At 39.0% G+C, this 23,286-nt stretch overlaps 1 protein-coding gene across 2 annotated transcripts in view; it reads right to left on the reverse strand.

Annotated features, from left to right (window-relative positions):
• The window catches only part of LOC121855054 (NIF3-like protein 1), a 228,135-nt gene that overhangs the window by 124,110 nt on the left and 80,739 nt on the right, over positions 1 to 23,286 (reverse strand). For both annotated transcript variants that reach the window (XM_042349998.1, XM_042349914.1), the window contains one exon: positions 12,726 to 12,810. In XM_042349998.1, coding sequence (XP_042205932.1) covers positions 12,726 to 12,784 — 59 coding nt within the window. In that variant the 5' untranslated portion in view covers positions 12,785 to 12,810. The remainder of the gene's footprint in view (positions 1 to 12,725; positions 12,811 to 23,286) is intronic.

A 23,286-nucleotide genomic window follows, 5' to 3' on the forward strand; every position in this document is an offset into this window, starting at 1 on the left:
ACAGCTCTTCGTTTCTGCAGGATTTGGATTTCCAAACACGAATTGAAGGGCAAAGTGCTGAAGAATTTGAGGTTAATTGTTGAATTTATTATTGGAGTTTATCTTCCCCAGTGGTTTAGTGTGAAACTTAATCCTATGTGGGTGGATGGGCCCAATCACCTTTTGTTTCAATTGCAGCTAGTAAGAACACAGAGGAAGGTAGTGAGGGACATCGTGTTACCTGTGGCAAGAAGGTCCGCTTGGTATGCTCGATCAGAAGCAGTTTTGCAAGCAATGCTTTGCAGTCAATGTACCAATCTCCGAACCGAGGCTGTAGAAGTCATTCTAAAGATTAGAGGAACGCTAATAGATGACGACCAGTTGGGAGACTGTTCGTTTCATTCAAGAAAAGTTCCCCCAATAAACGTCAATGCCACCAAATTGTCAGAATTGGTTGACTTGAGTTTGGAAGTCTTAGAGCCACCATTGACAACAAGTCTAACTAGCCAAGAATTGAGAAACCTTAAAGAGACTCCAATGCAGGTGCCGAAGTGGCCTTCCCACACTCAAAGTGTGGAGAGATGTGTGAAAATGGTCACAGAAGCAGCGGGCCATGTTTACAGCCACGAGAGGCGAGAAGGTTACATCAAAGCACAAATAGCAAGCAGACTACTGATGACAAGAAACCAAAGCAAAGAGAGTATGAAGGCATTGGTTACTTTCAAATAGACTACGGATAATAAAATATAATAATTTGAAACTTGAAACAGTAACATGTGTGCAAACGCTGGTTATGTTATAAATTCACAAATATGTACATTTAAAAATCCATTTGATGTAGGTAGGACTTATTATAAAAAAAAATTTATGCCAGAATATTGTTTTGCATGCTTAAAGACTACAATAAATTGCTACCAAATTACTCGATTTTCAATTTAGCCAGTTCACCCCCTAAATTGACACACCCTACTAGATAAGCAAAGGTTCTTATGCCCTCCTTTGCAAGGATCTTTCTAGGAATATGTGCCAGTTTTGTAAAGACTTTTGGTGCAATTGTCAGACTGAATGGCATCACTGTGAATTGATAACTTAATTCCCCTACTTTGAACACCAGAAATTTTCTGTACCTGGGAGCAACAGGAACGTGATAATAGGCATCTTCGAGATCCACTTTTGAGATCCAAGCATAGGGCGGAAGTAGATGCCTCAGATGGTCGTAAGTGAGCATCTTGAAACTTCTTTTGGGAATAAATTTGTTTAGGATTGAAAGATCCAAAATCCATCTTAATTTGTCGCTGCCTTTCTTGGGGACTGGGAATAGGCGAGACATGAAACATTCCTCTGACTGCAACGGTTCTATGACACCTCTGTTTAGTAGTTGACTTACAAATTTTGTAAGTAATGGGGTTGGTTTTTTACCCTTCTTTGTGGATGCTAGGGGAGGGCGCCTCAACCAAGTCCATGTGAGGCCCCCTTTGATTGTTTTGTAAGCCCATATGGAAGAAGTCCATCTGTTCTCCCAACCAGCTAGACGACCCAGTTGTCTGGCTTCATTGGAAGGGAGAAGTTGCTGAGGTGGAAAATGGTCTCCTTCCGTTTCTGAACAAACGGCCACTCTATTAATTCCTTGATTATTTCCTCCTCTAAAATTTCCCCTTGGTTAATAACTGACCCGGGCAGCTGGTCCTGTTCCCCTGTAAAACCTTCCTCTCCTAGGTTTCCGAAAGGTCTGAGGACTCCTGGGGACATTAATATTAATAGTATTCTCCAAAGATGATCTATAATTAATCAATTATTGCTCACCAAACAAAGCAGGAGAAAGAGGAGAAGAACGTATCAACAAATAAGCACTACCACTCGAAGCATTATTTGTTGCTTGTTTCCTTAGCTGGACTTTCAGTCTTACGGCTTTCAACAAATGATCTAAGAATGAGTTGTACAGGGAATATGGGATTCCTTGTAGAGCAGCAGCAAAACATCTGTCCACTTCTGAATTTTTTCATAGTCCAGCACAAACTTGGTTAATAACTGACACATCATAATTGCAGACCAAACATCTGCTGCCAATTTCCTAATTTTAAATTCTTCAAGCAGCAGTGCAGGGGCAACTGGTTTCAAATTTTTTTCATAACTTATATCAACATATTTTGAAGCCGACAAATACTGGGAAAGTTCATATAAGGAACTCTTTTCGTCATTAAATTGGAACTTCAAAAAACTAAACTCGTGAGCATTCCTGTCAGCGGGAATGAATGTTAAATCTTTCAATAAATTAGCCCAGACTTCGTCTATTTCAGAGATCATCTTTGGGCAAATATCAGGCCAAGAAAGTGTAGTATCATCCTCCAAAAACAAAGAATTATGACCCAAAGTTGCATGTCCTTCCTCTCCCTTTGTAGTTGCTGAGATATCAGGAAGCTTAGAGACATTTTCATAAAATATCTTGAATAAGGAATCCACAGATTCAGATGGATTAGTGAACAAAGAAGACTTAGCTCTTACCAATGTTATCCATGGCCTGTTAGAATCAACCTTACACTCAATATTATCCAGCAACTGCGTGTCAGTTGACAGCAGCCTGTTTCCACTCGCAGCAACCAACACTTTTGCCCCAGGTGGAAGTTGTTACCAAGATGTGGATAGGATGAAATCAGTCTCAACAGGTTCGTCCTGCTCAAGAGACTGAATACTATGATTAGAACCAGGCTCATCGTCCTGATCCTGGAATCCACTGAAATCAGATTGAGTAGATAGAGGTTTCTGTGGACTTCCTATTGCCTCACAGTCTGGAGGGTCCAATAACTTATTTTTCTTACCAGGAGCAGTCTTGTCTAAGTGGGGATTAAGTCTTTTACCTAACACCAGTAATCCTAAACTTTCTGCCAACTTGGGATCTTTCCATTGTTGTATATTCAAAAATTTACTCTCCAAGGCCTTATTCCACCTATTTTTAATTTGAAATTGCAATAAATCTTTCTTATCACCTGTAGTTTGATGAAATTGAAAAATTTGATCATAAACTGCACAATCCATTGGTGAAAATAAGTTATTTGAGACACAGCTGCCATGAAGTATGCAAGCCACATGAGGATCTATCTTAGTAATCCAAGTCGCTTTACATTTTTTATAATTACATGTAGTATGGCCCCCTTGGGTCTTGGGTGAAACTACTACTACTGAATTCAAATTCTCTACTGACAGAGAATTCCTTGAATGTAGTGCCTGAGCTGAACTTTCTAGTCCTTGTAGCTCAGCACTCAATAGTATCTCCTCAGGGACAGTTCCATAGTCTCCTCCATTATCCATAGGCCCGGAGTCCTGACCTTCATCCTCCAGTGGAACATCACTCATCTGAACTAGGAGGATACTATGAGTCACATTATATCATTATAACACAAAGTAATAATAATAATTAATAAGGGAGAAAGCATTTTCTCCCAAACTTAATCAATATGGCTCATAAATGTTACATTGAACCCTCGCTTTACGCGGTTTCACTTTACGCGTTTCTACATTTACGCGGTACCCTGCCAGAACCGGAATTCCCACTTTACGCGGTGCATCTACTCATATACGCGGGTGAAGTATAATTTTTTTTATTTAGCTCATAAAATTCATACAAATTATCCGGCCAGAATATAATTTACATTGCTGGAATTCTTACAATTTGATGATCATTTTGAATATAAGCATCATAAATTTTGCATTAGACATACAAATTTTAGATCTAATGCAAGTATTTTGTTTACTCAGAGCAAATATGTTATCTTTTGTGCAAAATATATGACGTGTATATTCAAAATATTCCTGGTCTTGCAAGGAATCCAGCAATGTCAATTATATTATCCTAACTTTAGTCTGAGGTATTATTTATTACTAAAAATGTAAATATACTGTTATAACCCAATCATTTCTCTGGTAGGGAGGGAAGGTGGGGGTGAGGGGTAGGGAGGGAGGGAGGGACCCAGAGAGCAGGTGGGTTGAGGGGGGGAGGTGGGGTATTTTGATTGACAGATAGCATTTCGGTAAGAATATTTTTTTTTTTATTAACTGAAGATATTTGTTTTAGCTCATAAAACTCATACAAATTACCGGGCCAGAATATAATTTACATTGCTGGAATTCTTACAATTTGATGATCATTTTGAATATGAACATCATATATTTTGCATTAGACATACAAATTTTAGATAAAATGTTTTCTCTGAGTAAATATGTTATCTTTTGTGCAAAATATATGACATTTATATTCAAAATATTCCTGGTCTTACAAGGAATCCAGCAATGTCAATTATATTATCCTAACTTTAGTTTGAGGTATTATTTATTACTATACCTTAAAATCTAGTGGTTTTCCCCCAAACATTTCTCAGAGAGGGAAGAGCCAGCGAGTGTAAGAAGAGGGGGAGGGAGTTGAGTCCATTATTTGAATGGACATTAACTTGGCGACTGTGTCTCTCTATTTCTCTTTAGTATTAATTGTAGGCATGTACCATCATAAAATTAAGATGTTATTTTTACTAGAACACAGGTATTGTGTCGGAAAAAGTGGAGTTTGGTGGTCAGCCGGTCTCTATTTCATTTAATCCTATATGTTATGTTGTTCACTTTACGCGTTTCTCGTTTTACGCGGGCCTCCGTGGGTTCAATTGACCGTGTAAAGTGAGGGTTCACTGTATATTATTCGTAAGTTAGTGTTATACAAGTCACTCCTATGACCAATATAAACAATAACTCACTATTTCGTATCTGTCTCCTGACTCTTATATCAAGTATCCCTTAGCTCAATGAAACTTATTTATTTAAATTTGTTTTTGTAAAATAATTTCATTCAGAACATTTATTGAGAGGGATCATCAAGATCTTTATTTGTTGCCAATCAGGGGCACAGACATTATCCCCCAAGTAAACACTTAAGGGAAAATTCCTACTTGCGCACTATCACCCGGCAGGGTTGACAGTGCTGATCCGCTAACATAGCGCTCTATTGGCAGCAAAGTTCACTGTTACTCTAGCAATATTTATTGGGTTGAGAATTCCACCCTGAATTGGTCTCATATAACCCATAGAAGGTGTAAAGTCCATTTCAACATAACTCTAGATTGCTAGTAAGACCGGAAGGTCAACATTCCGGAAGGAACGCTAAATCTAGCAGCCTCGCTAAAGTTCGCTTGAACCCACTACTGAGAACATCAAAGTTATGAAGAGACAAACTCAACTCTGGCCTTTTTGCTGAGAACAAATAGAAACCCAAGGGCGGAAGCCCAAAGGTTTTGTGAACGTACATAAGAGTAGGGAGAGAGAGAGTCATTGTATTCATATTAGCACGTGAATAATTGGGATAAAGAGATCGTAACCAATATACATATGTATACAGTATATATAAATAGATATATTCACATACTTGTATTCTCTTTTAGTGAAGACGAGCCCGGGAGGGCGCAGCGACATTCACTGAGTGACTTAAAGGCAAGGAATAGTCACAACAATCTAAACGACGCACAAAGAAAATGTGTTTTGGTCGCCATGCTGACCCAAAGTCGTATAAGAAGATGTCCCAAATACAATAATTGAGAGAGACATAACAAAATAAAAGTCACTCTACTTCATCACTGTGCTATTAAGTACAAATACTGTATATAATATCCTTGCAGAGGTGAGTATTTCAGCAATTAGAACACAAATTCACGGAGCTTCCCTTCGTGTGTTTTTATAGCTGAATCGCCAGGCAAGAGATGAGTTTCACAGTGCGCATGGAGGCTGGTTTGAGGGAGGGACTTTCAAAATAGCAATTAAATGCCAGGTAGCGACGTGTCCTCCTAATATTACTTATTAAGTAATTATTATATATTTTAATTGCCTGTATGTTGGCCTGACGAATTGGCTAGGAATTAACATACATAGGTAGCATTGCTGAGCGTCGCATTCAGAGCATCGAAAAAAAAATAGTCTTCTTCCCATTCACTGTGAAATTGGTAAATTTGGGTATTTTTAGTACTTGGTCCAGAACTCATTTTTGGTTCAGTTGATGGCCAATAACCTACTGTATAAGTATTTGGAAAAGATTAAGTCGTACGTTAATACGAGAATTACTTTTTTCCATGACTTTTCCTACATGGATATGAGAATTACTAACGTAACAGTGTAACGTTCTTAACTTTTTTTATAAGCAATTGCCATCGGCTCGTGTGGACACTTCTGTCTACTCTAGGGTTGCGGCGAGAACTGTCGCTAAGCTAAAAAGTCAGCAATTCTTGTAATCACCCAAGACTTTTCCATAACAAGAGACAGCACCTCACACTTCCAAGTATTGCAGATGACTGAAAATCACTGCATTGTTGGTGACAAGTGTGTAGGCTTGCTGGGCAAGGTTGCCAAATATGATTCCCTCTCTCTTTACTTTTGACAAGACTCCTCAATATTGAGTTGACTTTTTCATCACCAAATTGATTAAAACAATGTTTAAAGTGTATTTGTAAACTTATAAAAGCAAATACCTGCCTAGTCTTAGCCTACAACTGATGACAACTTGCTGATCAGTTTCCTCACCAGGAACCAGCCAGCACCGGCCCGTATGAACGCGAACACTTCCTATCAGGTTTCGCCACACACAGCATGGCACAGTCGAAGTTTTTTTGTATGTATCGCTCTGATGTATCCATAATGATAATCTATTCCCAGGAAAAAATCTAAACAAATATAACATCCCAAAGATTATGAGTAAAATTTGAAGAGGATTTTTGCATGGCTGCTGAAGAAGGATGGATCATTAAGTTTAACTTTGCCATGCAATCAACTAGAGGAGATCTTGCGATCGACCAGTCGATCGCGATCGACAGGTTGGCCACCCCTGTGCTATAGTTTGCACTAGGCATAAAAATTTTAGTAATTATTTTGTACATTTGTGTACAGTACAGGTTTGCCCTTAGGACATTTATTTCTTTTAGTTTTATCACAATATGTATTTAGGATGGTGTGTGCATGTAAATAAGTAAAAATAAATTAAGAAAGTTATGTATATCTACCCAAAAATATGAGTTGAAAAATTTGTACTTAACCATTAGGCCCCGAGGGATGTTCCAGAGAGAGCGCCTCTTCCCGCCACTGTTCAAATGCCCAGCGCAGGTTATCAGGTTCCCGTGTGACTATTTGCCGGTCACGGCACACACGGCCACAGGGAAGCTTCCTGAACATAATTACCTTCCTTTGTGTGATTCATTTTCATTGTTTGTCCATTTTATCATGTTGTATCAAAGTAATATTCCTAAAAGTAGTGTAGTTGTATTGTAGTTTAGTTTTACTGTAAAATAATGCTATGATTATGTTATAAATGTATTTATTTGTGGAATTATTCTTATTTTATGTATTACTTGTTATACCAAACACAAAGACAGCCAGAGAGCTGGCGACAGACTGCTGTCGCCAAGCACTTTTTTGAAAAATAATGCAAGAAAATAAATTTTAAATTAATTATTTATAGGAGATAAGTATTTTGATCAGTAAATATACCTTGTATGCATTATTGGCCACTTCGGACACAAAGACAAGCTAAAAATAGCCCTCTTATCTCCCGCCCTCTTACATGAGGTAAGAGGGAAGCTTCTTGATAAATAACTTCTTTTGTTTGTTTATTTTCATTGTTTAGTCCATTTTATCATATTGTGTCAAAGTAATATTGATAAAAGTTGTGCAGTTTTATTTTAGTTTAGTATTATTAGATAATAATGCTATGAATATGTTAGAAATGTATTTATTAGTGGAATTATTATTCCGATAATTATTTGTATGACCGTGCTCTCCCAAACATAAAGCCTGATGACTAACTGTGTGTGTGTCGCTGAGAACTTCTTATGAAGAGTAATGCAAATAAATTAAAGTCTAAATGATTTATTTATAGGAAATAAGTACATGCATCCCCCGTTTTACAGAAGGGTTGCGTCCCTGGAAAATTGACCGTATCGCGAAATTCCTTAATGTGAAACCTATTTTCCCATTGACTTCCATTATAAAACTGGAGATGCATTCCTAAGGAATTTTTTTTGGCCCCAAAAAAGTAATTCAAGCACTTTTATGAATGAAAATAAACATTTATGAACACATACAATACAGTACATTAAATAATTTATGATATACCTTCTTAAAACAACAAGTTTAATATCCAATGTAATGCCTTTGCGGCTTCTTTTTGGACTACTGCGGTCACTTCCACTTGATGGCCTCTTTCCAGTCATCTTGAATAAGGGTAATGCACTGTACTGTACTGTACTTACTGTATGTTTGTAAAAGTGAAATCCAACTGCTGGGGCGAGAAACATGCGCACACACTGGACGTAAACAATGGAGTGACTCCTCATGACGATGCCACGCTTGGCGGTAGCAAACACCAAGAAATCCACACCAAACAAATTATAATTTTTTTTTTTTTTTTTTTAATTTTATAGTGATTTTTTTTTTAAATTGTTAAAATTTACCCCAATTTCCATAAGGGCGAATTTACGGGACGTATCGCGAAATTATTGGTCATAATTTACAAATTCCGTAAGAGCAAAATTCTGCAACCCGGAGTTCCGTAACGCGGGGGATGCCTGTATTATGATCAGTAAATAAATGCATTATTGGCCAACTCGGACACAAAGACAAGCGGGAAAATGACCCCAAAGTGCGTAGTGACAGCGAGCACTCGAGTAAAAAAAAACTTTCCCCTTATTTGTCTCGTCACTGAGGCACCACAGAAGAATATAGAGGGACAATGTAGAGTACTGTATAGTTTTTCTTATGTCTTTTTTATTGTTTTATCATTTATAAAGGTAAAAAATTATTTTTGGAAAAGTTGATCTTTCTCGTTTTACCCCGTGTACTACTGTACACTAAAGGACTAAATTTTTTATCTCTTGTGCAAAATATATTGTCTATATTCAAATTATTTGCTGTCTTGCAAGGATTCCATCAATGCAAGTTATATTCTGCTAAGTTTAGTCTGTGACATTTTATATGTTAAAAACTTTAAGGCTAAAACTACCTTCACCCTGTGTTGGGAATGCTTCTTAGGGAGGCTTCTTAGCCCAGAACCCCCAAATTTTTTGTCCGAGTCTTCCGAAATCCGGATTAACCGGGTCTGGATATTCGAGGGTTTACTGTATACGTATTGATCAGTGGTCCTTCCCACCCTGCTATATGGCAGTGAGACATGGTCACATACATGAGGCACTTCAAGGCACTTAAAAATTTTCACCAAAGAAGTTTATGTTCCATCCTCCGAGTTCGCTGGGAAGACAAGAGAATAAATGCTAGTACTGTATTCTCACTTACACCAACTGTAGGAGCTTTATCCATGAACATATACGTTGGACTGGCCATGTTACCCACATGGATGAGAGTAGACTGCCAAAGTAGTTACTTTACAGTCACCTAATGCTGGCAGGCAATGGAAAAGGCATAACAATAGTCTTAAGACAACCTAAAGAGTGCTAAATGACCCCCTTAGAAGATCACTTCACACCGTAACGCTTGGAGTAGCACCACACGAGAAGGTGTCAAAGTTTTCGAGTTGGCCCGACTGCATATTGAGGCAGACAAGCACTACTGCCAGAAAGACGTTGCCACTGCCCCTCCCGCACTAGATGTAACCCTCCACATGTGCAACATCTATGGATGGGTCATCCATAAATGTTGCCGGTCCCGTATCAGCCTCTCGAGTCACCTCAGAGCTCACCAATAAGATTTTTTTAAATCTGACCAATATCATTTTGAGGCCCACTTGATATTAGGAGATATTCTGAAGTCAACAGTAAATACTTTTTACTATACAAAAATGCAATATTGACTGCATGAAAGAAAAAGTATTGGAGTTTTCTGGTGAAAAGGGGAGGGAGGATTCCGAACCCCCCCCCCCTCCCCCCCTGGATCCGCCCTTGGATTACCATCACCATTGTTTGAATTTTCTGTAGCTGAATGTATGTGCGAGTCCCTTCTAAGAGTGGGGGAATAAACTGCTCAATCATGTGTCCGAAGGAGAAGAGAGGATAAGGGATTGCTTGTTGCCGGGAATTTCAAATGACCGCGTGCAGCCGGAATTTCAAACAATAAATATTTAAGGGTTTGAACAAATGTTTCTTGCCCTGAAAGCGTTTGGACTATCTGAAATCAGGACTTATGACGGTTGGACATTCGAGAGTTTACTGTACAGAACTGGATTTGCTCACCCAAGCAAAACTTTTCTGAGGTTGATGTAGACATTACATTTCTCAAGTTCTAATAGTTAAAACTATGAACACTGGTATAGTATTACCATAATGTGGTCTTGCTGGTGGGAATGCCTCTTCATGAAACAGCACTTACCTTTCATCAATGTTAAAGTCTCAGTCATATCCCAATATTTTGTGTACATTAGAAGTGAATGTGAAATGTATACAGGAGCATTTGCCTACAACTCGGTAACTTCGTAGGGCCAAGCGGAATTTTATAAAAAGAAAAATCACTGACCTGGCTTACTCTTCCTCTAGTAAATCCTGCTGGTCCTTAACCAAAAACACCTGTAATAACTTGTGCAGTCCCTCTTTTCCTCCTCTCTTCTGACCTGATAACTCTATAGCCAACTCTCCTCCTGATAAAGTCAATCTCTTTTGCACCTTATTCTCCTCTAACTCCACCTTAGACGATTCCAACTCTATCCCTCCTACTCCTGCTCCTCCTACTGAACCTGTGTACTTTCCTATAAACTCCACTCGTAGGGTTGCTGGTGTGTTATCCAGGTTGGATGTGAGTAAGGTGCATGGACCGGAAGGAATACCGCCTCGTGTTCTGAGGGAGTTTGCTGAAGCTCTGGCCCCTGTGCTTGCTAGCCTCTTTCGCCTTTGCCTCAAAACACAAACTTTTCCTTCTTCTTGGAAGCATGCCCCGGTTCAGCCCATCCCGAAGAAGGGTGACCATTCCAATCCCTCTAACTATCGCCCCAACTTCATCCCTCTCTAAGAATTTTTAAACTATCATAAACTCTCATTTTCTCCGTCACCTTGAACGCCTTTCTCTTTTGTCGGATCACCAGTACGGCTTTCGCCAGGCGAGATCTACTGGTAATCTGCTCTCCTACTGCACCATTCTTTGGTCATCCTCTCTTAGGGATTATGGGGAACTTTCGTTGCGGCCCCCGACATCTCCAAAGCATTTGCCAGGGTATGGCACAAGTCTTTATTTCCTAAACTTCCCTCTTATGGTTTCTCTCCCCCACTTTGTTCTCTAATTTCTAGCTTCGTTGAGAACTGATCCATGTTAGTTGTTGTCGAGGGATCGATCTCTCGCTCCTTCTCTACCAATAGTGGTGTCCCACAGGGTTCTTTTCTTTCGCCTACTCTATTCCTTCTTTTTATCAATGATTTACTTCACACTACGACTATTTCTAGAGCTGATATCATTTCTTCTTTTAATGCGGATCTGTGCAGAGTCTCCGAATGGGAAGGTAGAAACTTGGTTAAATTCAATAGTAATAAAACACAGTAGTTATCAATTACACTTTCCAAAATAGAAGATCTCCCACCAATCACATTTCAGGATGCTATTATTCTGCCAAATTCTAAAATAGATATACTAGGCCTCACCATTTCCTCTAAAATATCATGGAAGCCACACATCCACACACCCTGCTGAAGATGCCTCCCGAAAGCTGGTAATGCTGTACAGATGCCGTAGCTACTTCATTCCTGTGCAGTTGCTTCAGGTTTATATGGGTTTCATTCATCCTAACTTGAAGTACTGTACTGCTCTCATATCTGGGGTGGCTCTTCTTCTGTCCAACTGTTAGATAGGGTGGAATCAAAGGCATTTTGTCTTATTAACTCCCCTCCTTTAATTAATAATCTCTCTTCCCTTTCTCTTTGCTGCAATGTTGCTTCACTCTCTCTCTTTTACAGGTACTTTAACGGGCAATGTTCGGTGGATTTGCCATCATGTGTACCGTCGGCAAGGCCATGGGCTCATAACACTCGTCTTGCGCGCGGTGCCCACCGTTTCTCTGTGGATGTCGGTCACACTAGAATAACCCATTATAGTACATCCTTCTTTACTCACACAGCCAAACTGTGGAATGCTCTGACGTCTTCTGTGTTTCCATACTCTTAAAGTCTGTCTCAATTAAAAAAGCTGGTTTTCCAGCATCTTTGTGGTGTAGATTATTATACCAGTAATCTTTTTCTCTTCTATTTTTAATTTATTTTTCCTCTTATTTTTTTGCCCCCTAGGTCCCGTTGTAGGTCGATGACCTGTGCCCGGGTGGGCTATTCCCCGTAAAAAAAAAAAATAATAATAATAATAAAAATCTATCTTGAGTGGTGAAGACAATCTTGCTGGAAGATCCATTATGAGATCCACATAAGGCTGGAAGAATACATGTTTTGCATGTTTTGACAAAAACTTTTACTGTGTTCAGGCATGACAGTATGGGCCTTGTCACAAGATATTAACAGGAGCTATAGATAAAAAGTCATTCACGATACTTGTACCATAATCATAAAATAAATTGTGATCACCTAATCAATGAGCTTGGTGACACTGTGTGAACCCCAATCCTTATTGTTGATTGAAGCCCAAAAATAAGTGTGAGAAATCACAATGACAGGTCATGGTATGATGATATTACATGACCCTAGTATGTCAGGGAGTTAATTGAAGCTTCTACCTTTTCCAATTTGTTTCATTATTAAGATAAGCATACTGAGACAAATAGCTAACCAATAGGTGGACAATGTACCTACCTGTACTGCCGAAACTGAAGGTACCTTCCAACTGGTTGATGCAGATTACAGATGTTCATAAGAAGCAGATTCTGCCAAATCTCCTCTGAAAGAAACCATAAGTAGTGGTCAAACAAAATACTGTACAGGAGGCATTAAAAATACTGATACTAATTAACTGTGGATGTGAATAATGGTGAGTTTTTACATGTAAAAGATGATATTTTATATCAGGCTAAGCAGATTAACAGACCTCAGCAGCCCTGACTAGGAGCCAGGCAAGTGATTTTTCATGTCCAGGTGCCCGGCATTTGCTTGGCAGATGAGTTGATATTTTGAGAGGTAAATACGTAGACAAAAATTTTTCAAGTTCTACGTGACCCCACTTAACCATACATGTTTAACCAAAGAGGTCCATCAATGGGCCACTTGTCATCTGTGTACTGTACCAGGATTAGTGACCTACAATACGCCAATGTTAGGACGAGTAGCAACTTTGAGTCTTCGTTGGTGGTTCATTTGGGTTTAGTTAGTGTTTTGGGTTAAGTTCAAGTTAGTGAGGGGTGTGTGAGGGTTGCTGGCATGAGTCACACAGCAGCCTGATGTTGAGGCAGCACAGGTCGCCCTCAATAATCTTGTATGAAGGGAGGGTGTTCTCGCTGTATTTTGTCTGGCAATGTTACTTAAGAGTTAACGAGTATGCTGCAGCAGAGGTGGCTGTCCTGGAGACGGGTGTCGTGGCCCGGATGGGAGCTGCTTCTCGTCGTGTTATGTCGACGGTATACACCCAGTGTCATTCCAACAATTGTTAATTTGTTCAGCAGTTACTAATGGCATTCAAGAGTGAAAAGAGCGGATACAATACATCAGTCTGTGAACTAAGATTTCTGCATGTGCAATCAGAACAGCTCCAACTAACAAATGAACCAAGCGGTAGTTTAAGTCTCATTGTAGTGTAAAAATTACTTGTCTGTGTACATACAAATTTATATTATATACTGTATAGGGTGGTCCAAAAGTTAAATTTTGAATTTTAATTTATACACACATCGCCCTAATACCTTTACCCCAAATATGTCTTCAGGCAAAATTTCAGTTCCTTAACTCAATATTCAGGGGTCCCACATTACGTGAGCTATGAGGGTGAAGTGCTCTCTGAAGAGGAAGATCTAAGAGCACAGATGGCCTTTGCCATCCACCTGGCTTGGTGGAAGGCCCCAGGTGCTCTGATCTTCACACCTCCCTCTGGAATTTACCCCAAGAAGGTGTATGACAGGACAATGAGTTCCTTGTAATCATCCCTGAGGTGAACTACAATGTTTATGGGACTAAAATAACTAAACGTTTTGTGGTTCCCCTAAACGTCGTCCAATTTTCTTCAAATTTTATACAAAGCTTCACTAGTGTACATGAAGTGCAACGAGGGCACCAGGTGCTTGCTTGGTTCAGACAACTTTAAAATTTTCACCGTATAATTTTGACCACCCTAAGATTATACTTGTACATGTAAGTTGTAACTGTTTTATAGTAAATTAATGTTTAATTTCTTTGGTTTTTCTTTATCCATACGGTACCACACCTTATCTCCAGCTTTTTTTTTTTATTACACATATTTTAAGTCCCATGGTCCTATCTAGTGTGTGAGTAAGTCACACACTCAAAAAAACTCACAATAATGGTGCCTGAACAGGGACATGGTAAACATTAACTAGAGCAATGTAGTCAAGAGGCGTGGTGATTTTTGCCATATGGTTAACAAAGGCAAGTTATTACTATTGAATAGTACATTTTGTAGTTGAAATCTATGAAATTTCACTATGAGTGACCTAAGAGAAATTATACAGCTTGGTAGGGGAATAGGATTAGTAGGGGAGAAAATGAAGGAGTTTATTTGAGAAAAGGAAACGTTTGCTAGAGAGGAACGAAAAAGAGAGAGAGAAGAGAGAAAGCTTAACCTAGACATTAAAGTATAAAAAGCTAGACAAGAGTTTGAATTAAAGAAGTTGCAACTAGAAGCTAGTATAGTCACAGCCAATAACCAGGGAAGGAGTATGGAAGACACAGTTTGTACACCTTCATTCTCTAAGTTGCCAGTACTGTATTTAATGAACAAACAGATAAAACTGTATTGATGCATATTTACTAAGGTTTGAAAGATTAGCCACAAGTACAAACTGGAATAAGAATGTATGGGCAGTTAATTTGGCTTCTATATTGCAAAGTAAGGCACTGGAAACTTATCAGCATTTGTCATCAGCAGAGGCTAAGGACTATGACGAAGTTAAAGATGCATTACTCAGAAATTTTCATTGTACAGCAGAGGGTTATAGGATTAAGTTTCTTAATTGTAAGTTTTTTAAGAATGAAACAGGTTCACAGTTTGGCAACCACTTAAAGAACTTTCTGAGAAAGTAGATTGAGCTTGCTGAGTGTGAAAATTTTTTTGGAGAACATTGTTAATTTAAGTTTAATTTAACAATTTTTGAGCGCTTGTGATAAGGGACTTGTACTTTTCTTAAGAGAACATGGTATGCAAATGTTTTCTCAGTTAGTAAAGCAAGCTGACTTGTACATAGAAACACATAGAAGCCAAGGTAAAGAAATGTCAAGTGTGGGAAGTAAAGGAAAACAAGTAAAGGAGGTTAAAGAGAGTGATGTAACAGAAAATACAGAAACTCTTAAGAATGGCTCTGGCCGTACATGTTTTGTGTGTGGCAGGATAAATCATACTGCTAAAGACTGTTATTACAAGTTTGGTGCTAAGAAAAGAGATGCTTATAGTAAAAGAAGTGATGTAGAAAAGGCTGCACTGGCAACTGAAAGTAAATTGACTGTTTCAGTGGGCCGTGTGGAAGGACATAAAGTGAGTGTACTTAGAGACCAAGGATGTACCACTGTTTTGGTGAAGGAAAATCTTATACCAGTCACAGTTTACTGGAAAATTGGTTCAATTAAAAATGGCTATTGGTATGACATTCAGTTATCCCCAAGCAATAATCAATGTTGGTATGCTTTTCTTTGATGCAAAAATATTCAAGACACCAATAAAATCGATGTTCACTCCACTGTAAACAAAGCCAAACTGACGCCTGGTGGGTGAGTCAACCGGCTGATAGGCACACAAAAAAATAGTTCTCTGTACTGCATATATTATCAATATGTTAACTAAATTTTAAAATGACTAATAATTTTAATATAAGAAATGCAAAAATATTAAAAACCACAACTTTCTTCATATTTACTCCACTGGAAACGAATGTAAACATAGAACAGATTACTGAATTGGCAGACTAGCCCATCAGATGATCAGCTGATGCTCACAACAAAACGTATTTGTCGTAAGGATTTCGTTAATCGAAGATTTGTTCATTAACCGAATTGAAGATCCATATGGGAGGTAATTAGTTAACCGAAATTTCGTTAATCGAACCGTTCGTTAACCGAGGGACCACTGTACTAAGTTTTTATTGGCACTCACCGATGGGTGGAGGTGGTACAGCGAGTGTGTGGTGGGTAGTGGAGCGAAGGAGAAGGATGGCAGTAGCGGAGGAGGAGGTTGGAAGTGGAGGAGGAGGGCGGGAGAGGAGGAAGGCGGGAGAGGAGGAGGGCAGGAGAGGAGGAGGGTGGTGTGTCACTGACAGTCTGCAGCTGCCTCCTCCTCCTCCTCAGGCTCTGACTGGGGTTCCTCTGCTGCTGGTTGCTTCTCCTCCGTGGTTGTTTGCTCCTCCTCGGCTGCCGGCTGTTGTGAAGAAGCTCCTTCTGCTGTCCTACGACGAAAAAATGAATCCAGTGTTGACTGCTTGGTGCTACTCATCTTCTTCTCCTTATAGATCTCAGTGTAACAACCTAAACTGTTATCAATGCTGCGTTGAACCTTTGAGCTACGTTCTCTGTTAGGGTCATCATCTACAAGCATTTGCATTGCTTGTTGGAACATGTTGAACGCTTCTGCCATCCTCTTGGTGGTCAGCGTTCATTGAGGTTCTTCATCGTCGTCGTCTTCAATGGGACTGTGAGCTCTTCGTTGGTGAGCTCTTCTGTATGGGATGCCAGGACGTCCCCAATATCCTCTGATTCCAGCTCATCAAAGCCTGCCTGTCTAGCCAAGCTGAGGATATCCCTATTCACTGCTGGGACTAAGTTCGTAAATCCCGTAAAACTGTTGATGCACTCGGGCCACAGTTTACGCCACACACCATTCAGGCAAATTTCTGAAACCTCTTCCCATGCCTTGCCAATGTTGTCAATTGCATGAAGAATGTTGAAGCCGGGCTAATATTCTCAGATCGTAGGTTTATTTTCTCCGTCTGTAGTCTTGAGCAGCTCGGCCATGGTACGGCGTGGATAATACGCCTTGAATGCGGTGATGTTGCCTTGGTCCATAGGCTGCATCAGTGCTGTCGTGTTGGGAGGCAAGAATACAAATTTTACACTGTCATGCAAGTCGTCGAGATTGGGAGGATGAGTTGGAGAATTGTCAAGGATCAGAAGAATTTTGAAGTTAAGGTTCTCCTTGGCACAGTATTCCTTCAGTGCAGGGACGGCGTGTACGTTTAACCACTGGCTTAATATGACGCCGGTTATCCAAACCTTTTTGTTTGCCTTGTAAATGACAGGAAGGTGATCCTTAGAGTAACCTTTTAGGGCCCGTGGGTTGGCAGCGCGAGAAATTAGCATAGGCTTCAGCTTGATGTCACCGGCAGCGTTTGCGCCAAGCAGAAGCGTGAAGCAGTCTTTCGCCGCTTTAAAACTTGGCGCTCTTATCTCCTCCTTGGAGATATTAGTCCTTTTAGGCATCCTTTTCCAAAAGAGACCAGTCTCATCCACATTGAAGACTTGCTTCAGTGAGTAGCCTCCTTGCTGGATAATCTGTTTGAATTGTGGCGGGAATGTCTCGGCAGCAACCGTATCTGAACTAGCAGCTTCACCAGTCATCTTTATGTTGTGTAAGTTATAACGATGCTTAAATCGTTAAAATCAGCCTTGGCTGGTCATAAAGGTCTCTTCCTTCGATCCTTTACCCTCTGTTTCCTTCATGTCGTCAAACAAGGATCTGGTTTTATGCTGGATAACCATTAGACTCACAGGGGCATTGCGTTGATTCTGGTCCTCCATCCACATAGCCAGCATCTTTTCCAACTTTTCTATCACAGTGCTTCTAGAATGAGTTGTCTTAGTAGCACTTAGAGTAGTACCACATCCAACACTATCCTTAATTTTGTCTGCATTGGTCCGGATAGTATGCACTCTTATGGTAATAACAATTATACAAATTTGGGTTAATATATTTAGTTTATGTAATCCAATCAACCTACTGTAATTTTCCAAGCTGTGAGGTGCCATGTGCTGTTCAAGTGAGTGTAAATTACTCTATCAATAACCCGACCTTGAGAATGTAGGGTCAGCCCAGCCTCTCCTTCAGAGTCTCCCCTCACGGTACCAGTCTCGACTTGAGCCTCACAAGAAATGGGCGGGTAACCTAACTCAGTCAAGCTGAGCCCCAGTAATTAACTAACACTCACAGCTTACAGTGTTAATTATGGTGAATATACAAATAGACTGTGACCAATATAGTTTTACCAATAAATGGAGAAAAGACCATTTTGGGTTTGTAACTTAACCTCTCAACTTATTTATATACAGTGATCCCTCGGTTAACGAACGCCTCGGTTAACGAAATTTCGGTTAACGAATTACCTTTCATAAGAATATTCAATTCGGTTAACGAAAAAAACTCGGTTTACGAATTCCTTACGAATTTTTTCCAACATGCTTTCGCCTGCTCACCAGCTGTAGTATTAGTGCACATGTAATTATTTGATTACGGTCCTAAAATTGTTATGTCTAGTGCAAATTATAGCATGTTTATATTTAAAATAATCACCATGTTACAAGAATCCCAGCAATGTAAATTATATTCACCCAGGTCATTTCACTGGCTTTTTATAAGAGAGAAGCTTAGTCACTTAAGAATTGATAAATAAACACGCGTTAGACCTTGGGCCGGTGCCAACTGTCCAACGTACCACCTCACGTCCCCCCTCCCCCTCCCGGCACCCTGAGTGTTTTAAACCTTAAGTTTTTCATATAATATCTCAATCTATAGGAGAATATAATTTGCATTGCTGAAATCCTTACAAGACAGCGATTAATTTGAATATAAACATCATATATTTTGCTCAAGAGATAAAATAAAAATTGTAGTACATTAGTGTACATTTTATAATATAAAGTTTTTCAAATGTATTTTTGGGTAAATTTACATAAATTTCTTCATTTATTTTCATCCATTTCATGCACACACCATACTAAAAGAAACATAAAAGAATTAAATGACCTTAGAGCAAAGCTGGAGTGTACATGTACTAATTAGATTACGGTAGTAAAATTGTTATGTCTAGTGCAAATTATAGCATGTTTATATTCAAATTAATCACCATCTTACAAGAATCCCAGCAATGTAAATTATATTCACCCAGGTCATTTCACTGGCTTTTTATAAGAGAGAAGCTTAGTCACTTTAGAACTGATAAATAAACACGCGTTAGACCTTGGGCGCCCGCTCCTCTCCCCTCCCCCCCATGCTCGCTCCCTCCCTCCCTCTCCCCCATCTGCCCAGCATTGCTGGAATCTTTGTAAAACAGTGAATAGTTTTAATATAAACGTCATGTATTTTGCTCAAGAGATAAAAATTAATCACCTGTATCACATTACAGTAGTGATTTAAGAGTAAAAGTGTATATGTACTGTCACGTGCCTGAGCGCTCGGGAACTCGCATAGCGTGAGGCATATGTTCACGCCTACATTTCACACAAGCTATTAACTTGTTAATTGTACTTATTATATTATTATTGTTCTTAGTTACTTAGGTTAATTGTATATTTATGTATATTATTAAATTGCATCATTGTCTTACTCTGTTAAGTCAAATCAAGAGTAGTATTAATTAATTATATAAACTATCCAGCAAATGTCCTGGATCAAGTGATATGAGACGCTCTCCTCCACGGCGTGCCCCACGCTTCCGCAGTAGCGAAAAACCGTGGCAATTGCATTACTGACCATCTCCGAACACAAGGACGGCTAAAAATAGCCACAGGCGGTCACGGTCAAGGTCACTTTCCCTGGTAGGACTTTGTGAGTGGTTTACCATGTTTCCATCACCACTCATGACACGCTAAACCACAATATTTAAGAGGTAAGAATTTTATACTTGGTGATTAAGACGACCCCCTAACTTTGGGCAGATTTTTTTAATGTTCAAATTCTGTCTTATAAGCCGAGATATACGGTACGCGGTGAAGTAAAAATTTTTTTTTTTATTTAGCTCATAAAATTCATACAAATTTACCTAGATTGCCAAGAGAATTTTTTGACAACTTGAACATATGACATGGATCAAGGAAAATGCACACTGGCTCTCCTGTAGCAGAATGATCAAAATATGACTTTATATTTTCAGGATTCAAGCTGCAACCAAGATTTTTCATCATAGCTAAATTAGGAGCTGCACCATCAAAAGGTATTGATACAATATTCACTAGAACTGAATGAAGTTTGTTCAAAGCCTGCAAAACTAAATTACAGTACTGCGTTCATTACCGCAAAGTCCATTAATCAAAAAATATCCAATTGGTAACTTAAAAGTAGGCTTGTGTGACACTACCATAAAAGTGAGAGCTTCTTTAGCTACAGGCAAGCAATCATCATCTAGTTCAGTCCCCATGTCGATAAACCTGTAATATTTTTTATCATCCCATTCAACATGTTGAAGAATAGCCATTTCATCCATCACCAAAGAAATAATATTCCCAGAAATTTGATCTGTGGATTTCTTAACCTTCTGCTCGAGTGCACTGAATGATGCCTCAGTAAATCCAGGCTTCACTTCTACTGTACTGTACCATTTTACCAGCGTTTATGGATGCAACAGACAAGTATCAAAAGTTTTTCTTATGAATTTATATGCTTGTGGAGAGAAAAAGTTCAAAGTGAGACCAAAACTACAGGTTGCACCTCTCTAGTCCGGCAACCTTCGGGACCTGACCGGTACCGGACCATGGAAATTTCTGGACCATGGAAATTCACCCTTTTCCTGGATAGATAGTGACTTGTGCATACACTTGGAAACACTAGCACCACTTTCACTGCTTCGTGGTCTCTTTGAAGACATATTGAAGGATTAAATGTTGTACAGTAGGTTCTCAAATTTCGCGAGTTTTTAATTCGACGTTTTCTATTTGGACCAAAAAAAAAAAACTGCACAATTTAAAATTTTGACGGCGAAAACTCGAATTTCGACAGGTTTGAGCGGCCCGCCAACGTTCAGACATGCACAATTGTGTAAACAGCGTCATTTCTCGATGTACAAAACATTCATTATTGTTTATTACTGAATGTCTTTTTCATTGAATTAATGTTTGTGTGCGCAAAATGAACAATACAATTCATTAATAATACGTGGAATATTAAAACACACGATGAGACGAGACGGTATTGCTTTCGTTAATGTTTACAAAACCAGTGACTGATTGGTTCTACATATAAAACTGAAGAAAATAAGACCCTGGTTGTAGCTGTAGTAAACTTAATATGGTTGTGTTAAGAACTGTTATTTAATGTTAATAAATGGAACAATGGAAGTAGCTAACCATTAATGGTAAAAAAAAAAGTGAGATCACGTTTGTAAGTGAGCACATGAGTAAACATATCGTTATTACTCTACATAAGAATATGAAAGCAACACTTATTTACTGTTCATATATATTTTAATTAATGTTTCTGAATTTAAAACAAAAATTCTACCCACCAGTGGTGGTAAAGTTGAAAACAAAAGGACAGCCAATGATGATGTGCGAGTTTTTACACAGATGATGAAGTTACCAGGTCATCAGGTTCAACTCTAGCTGAAGCTGTAGAACATAAGAACTTTTTCTGTGTTGTTTTTAGTTTTTATTTAACTTTATCTGTGTTATTTTTGTTGGTTTAATAGGATGTTGCTTTATTACAGGTAGTAATTCACCAAAAAAGTAGGGTAAATAAGGACAAATTTAGCCAAACATCGAAAGTACAGTACCAGACTCAAATTAATTTTCTCCATGGGCAAACTAAAATCGTTCCGGACCACGGGAGTTTCCGGACCACAGAATGCCGGGAGAAGAGAAACACCGTAGGCTGCAGAGAAGACGGAGGTTACCAGGCAGACACACTTGCTTCAATACCTCGGTCTCAGAGTCAGATGGGAAACTGGTTCTGTGGTTCTGATTGATGCTCACTGGGGTCGAGTAGCTTCGTGAAGCAGTTTCTGATGTCAAGTTGGAGCAAGTGGTTGTTATGATGGTAGAGTGAGGAGGCGAGAGGCAAACAGGGAGGTACTACCGCCTGGGAAGATATTGGAAGCCTAATGTATTGTCTAAAGGTAGACCCTGCTGTCAAATGGCATCACGAAAATTGCGACAAAGTCCCAGGCTGCCGATCAGACTTTTTGCCTCATTTACACACAATTGCAAGGTCTCAATTGTTTCTCTTACTATTGAAAACACAACATACATACAGGTAGGTATATTGTTTCTCACTTTTGATCTTTTTTTTTATTTATGCATTTCTTTATGGTTCTATATTACAGTCGACCCTCGTTAATTCGGACTAATAGGGGGGGGAAGGGTGTCCGTTTCAGCCGATTGTCCGAATTAACCGATTTAGGGGTTAATATTGCATTATGTTTCAAAGTCATTGTTTTCGTCACGATTTTATCCCACTTTCCACTGTAATACGTACGTAATTTCAGCAAAAATATTACATTTCCGTGAATGCATTATATCAAGCACAGTATGAATAAAATACCATTGTAATATAACAGTATTTAAACCAAAAACTATTAAAAAAACGAATAACATCTCAAGAACATCGGAAGCTTAGGTAAAGTCTTTTGTTTCCGTCATGTATTTTATCGTATTTTACATTGAAATACATCACGTTACAGCAAAACTACTATTTATTTCCAAGAATATATTCATTCAGGCGCAGTTTAGGTAAAATATACGTGTGATGTAACAGTTTTTTAACTGAAAACGATTCGAAAAACACGTACCCTCTAGCCCTGTTCAAGGAGAGGACTGGGAGAAGCTGTTTGGTGCTGCAAACGATGACAAGGAAAATGATTTGGATGAATTTTAATGAAAATATTCAGAAATATGGTACAGGTTGTACCTCTCTAGTCCGGCAACCTCGGGACCTGACCGGTGCCGGACCATGGAAATTGCCGGACCATGGAAATTCACCCTTTTCCTGGTTAGATAGTGACTTGTGCTTATGCCTGGAAGCACTAGCACCACTTTCTCTGCGTCATGGTCTCTTTGAAGACATATTGAAGGGTTAAATGTCATATAGTAGCTTCTCAAATTTTGCGAGTTTTTAATTCTTAACGTATTTTATTGGAACACACAAAAAAATAAATAAATAAAAATTTTGACGCCGGAAACTTGAATTTCGACGGGTTTGAACGGCCCGCCAACGTGCAGACGACGTGCATAATCGTGTAAACAGCGTCATTTCTCTTATGTACAAAAGATTCATTATTGT

Source organism: Homarus americanus, unplaced genomic scaffold (assembly GCF_018991925.1).
Source record: "Homarus americanus isolate GMGI-L3 unplaced genomic scaffold, GMGI_Hamer_2.0 scaffold51859, whole genome shotgun sequence".
Classification (NCBI taxonomy): Eukaryota; Metazoa; Arthropoda; class Malacostraca; order Decapoda; family Nephropidae; genus Homarus; species Homarus americanus.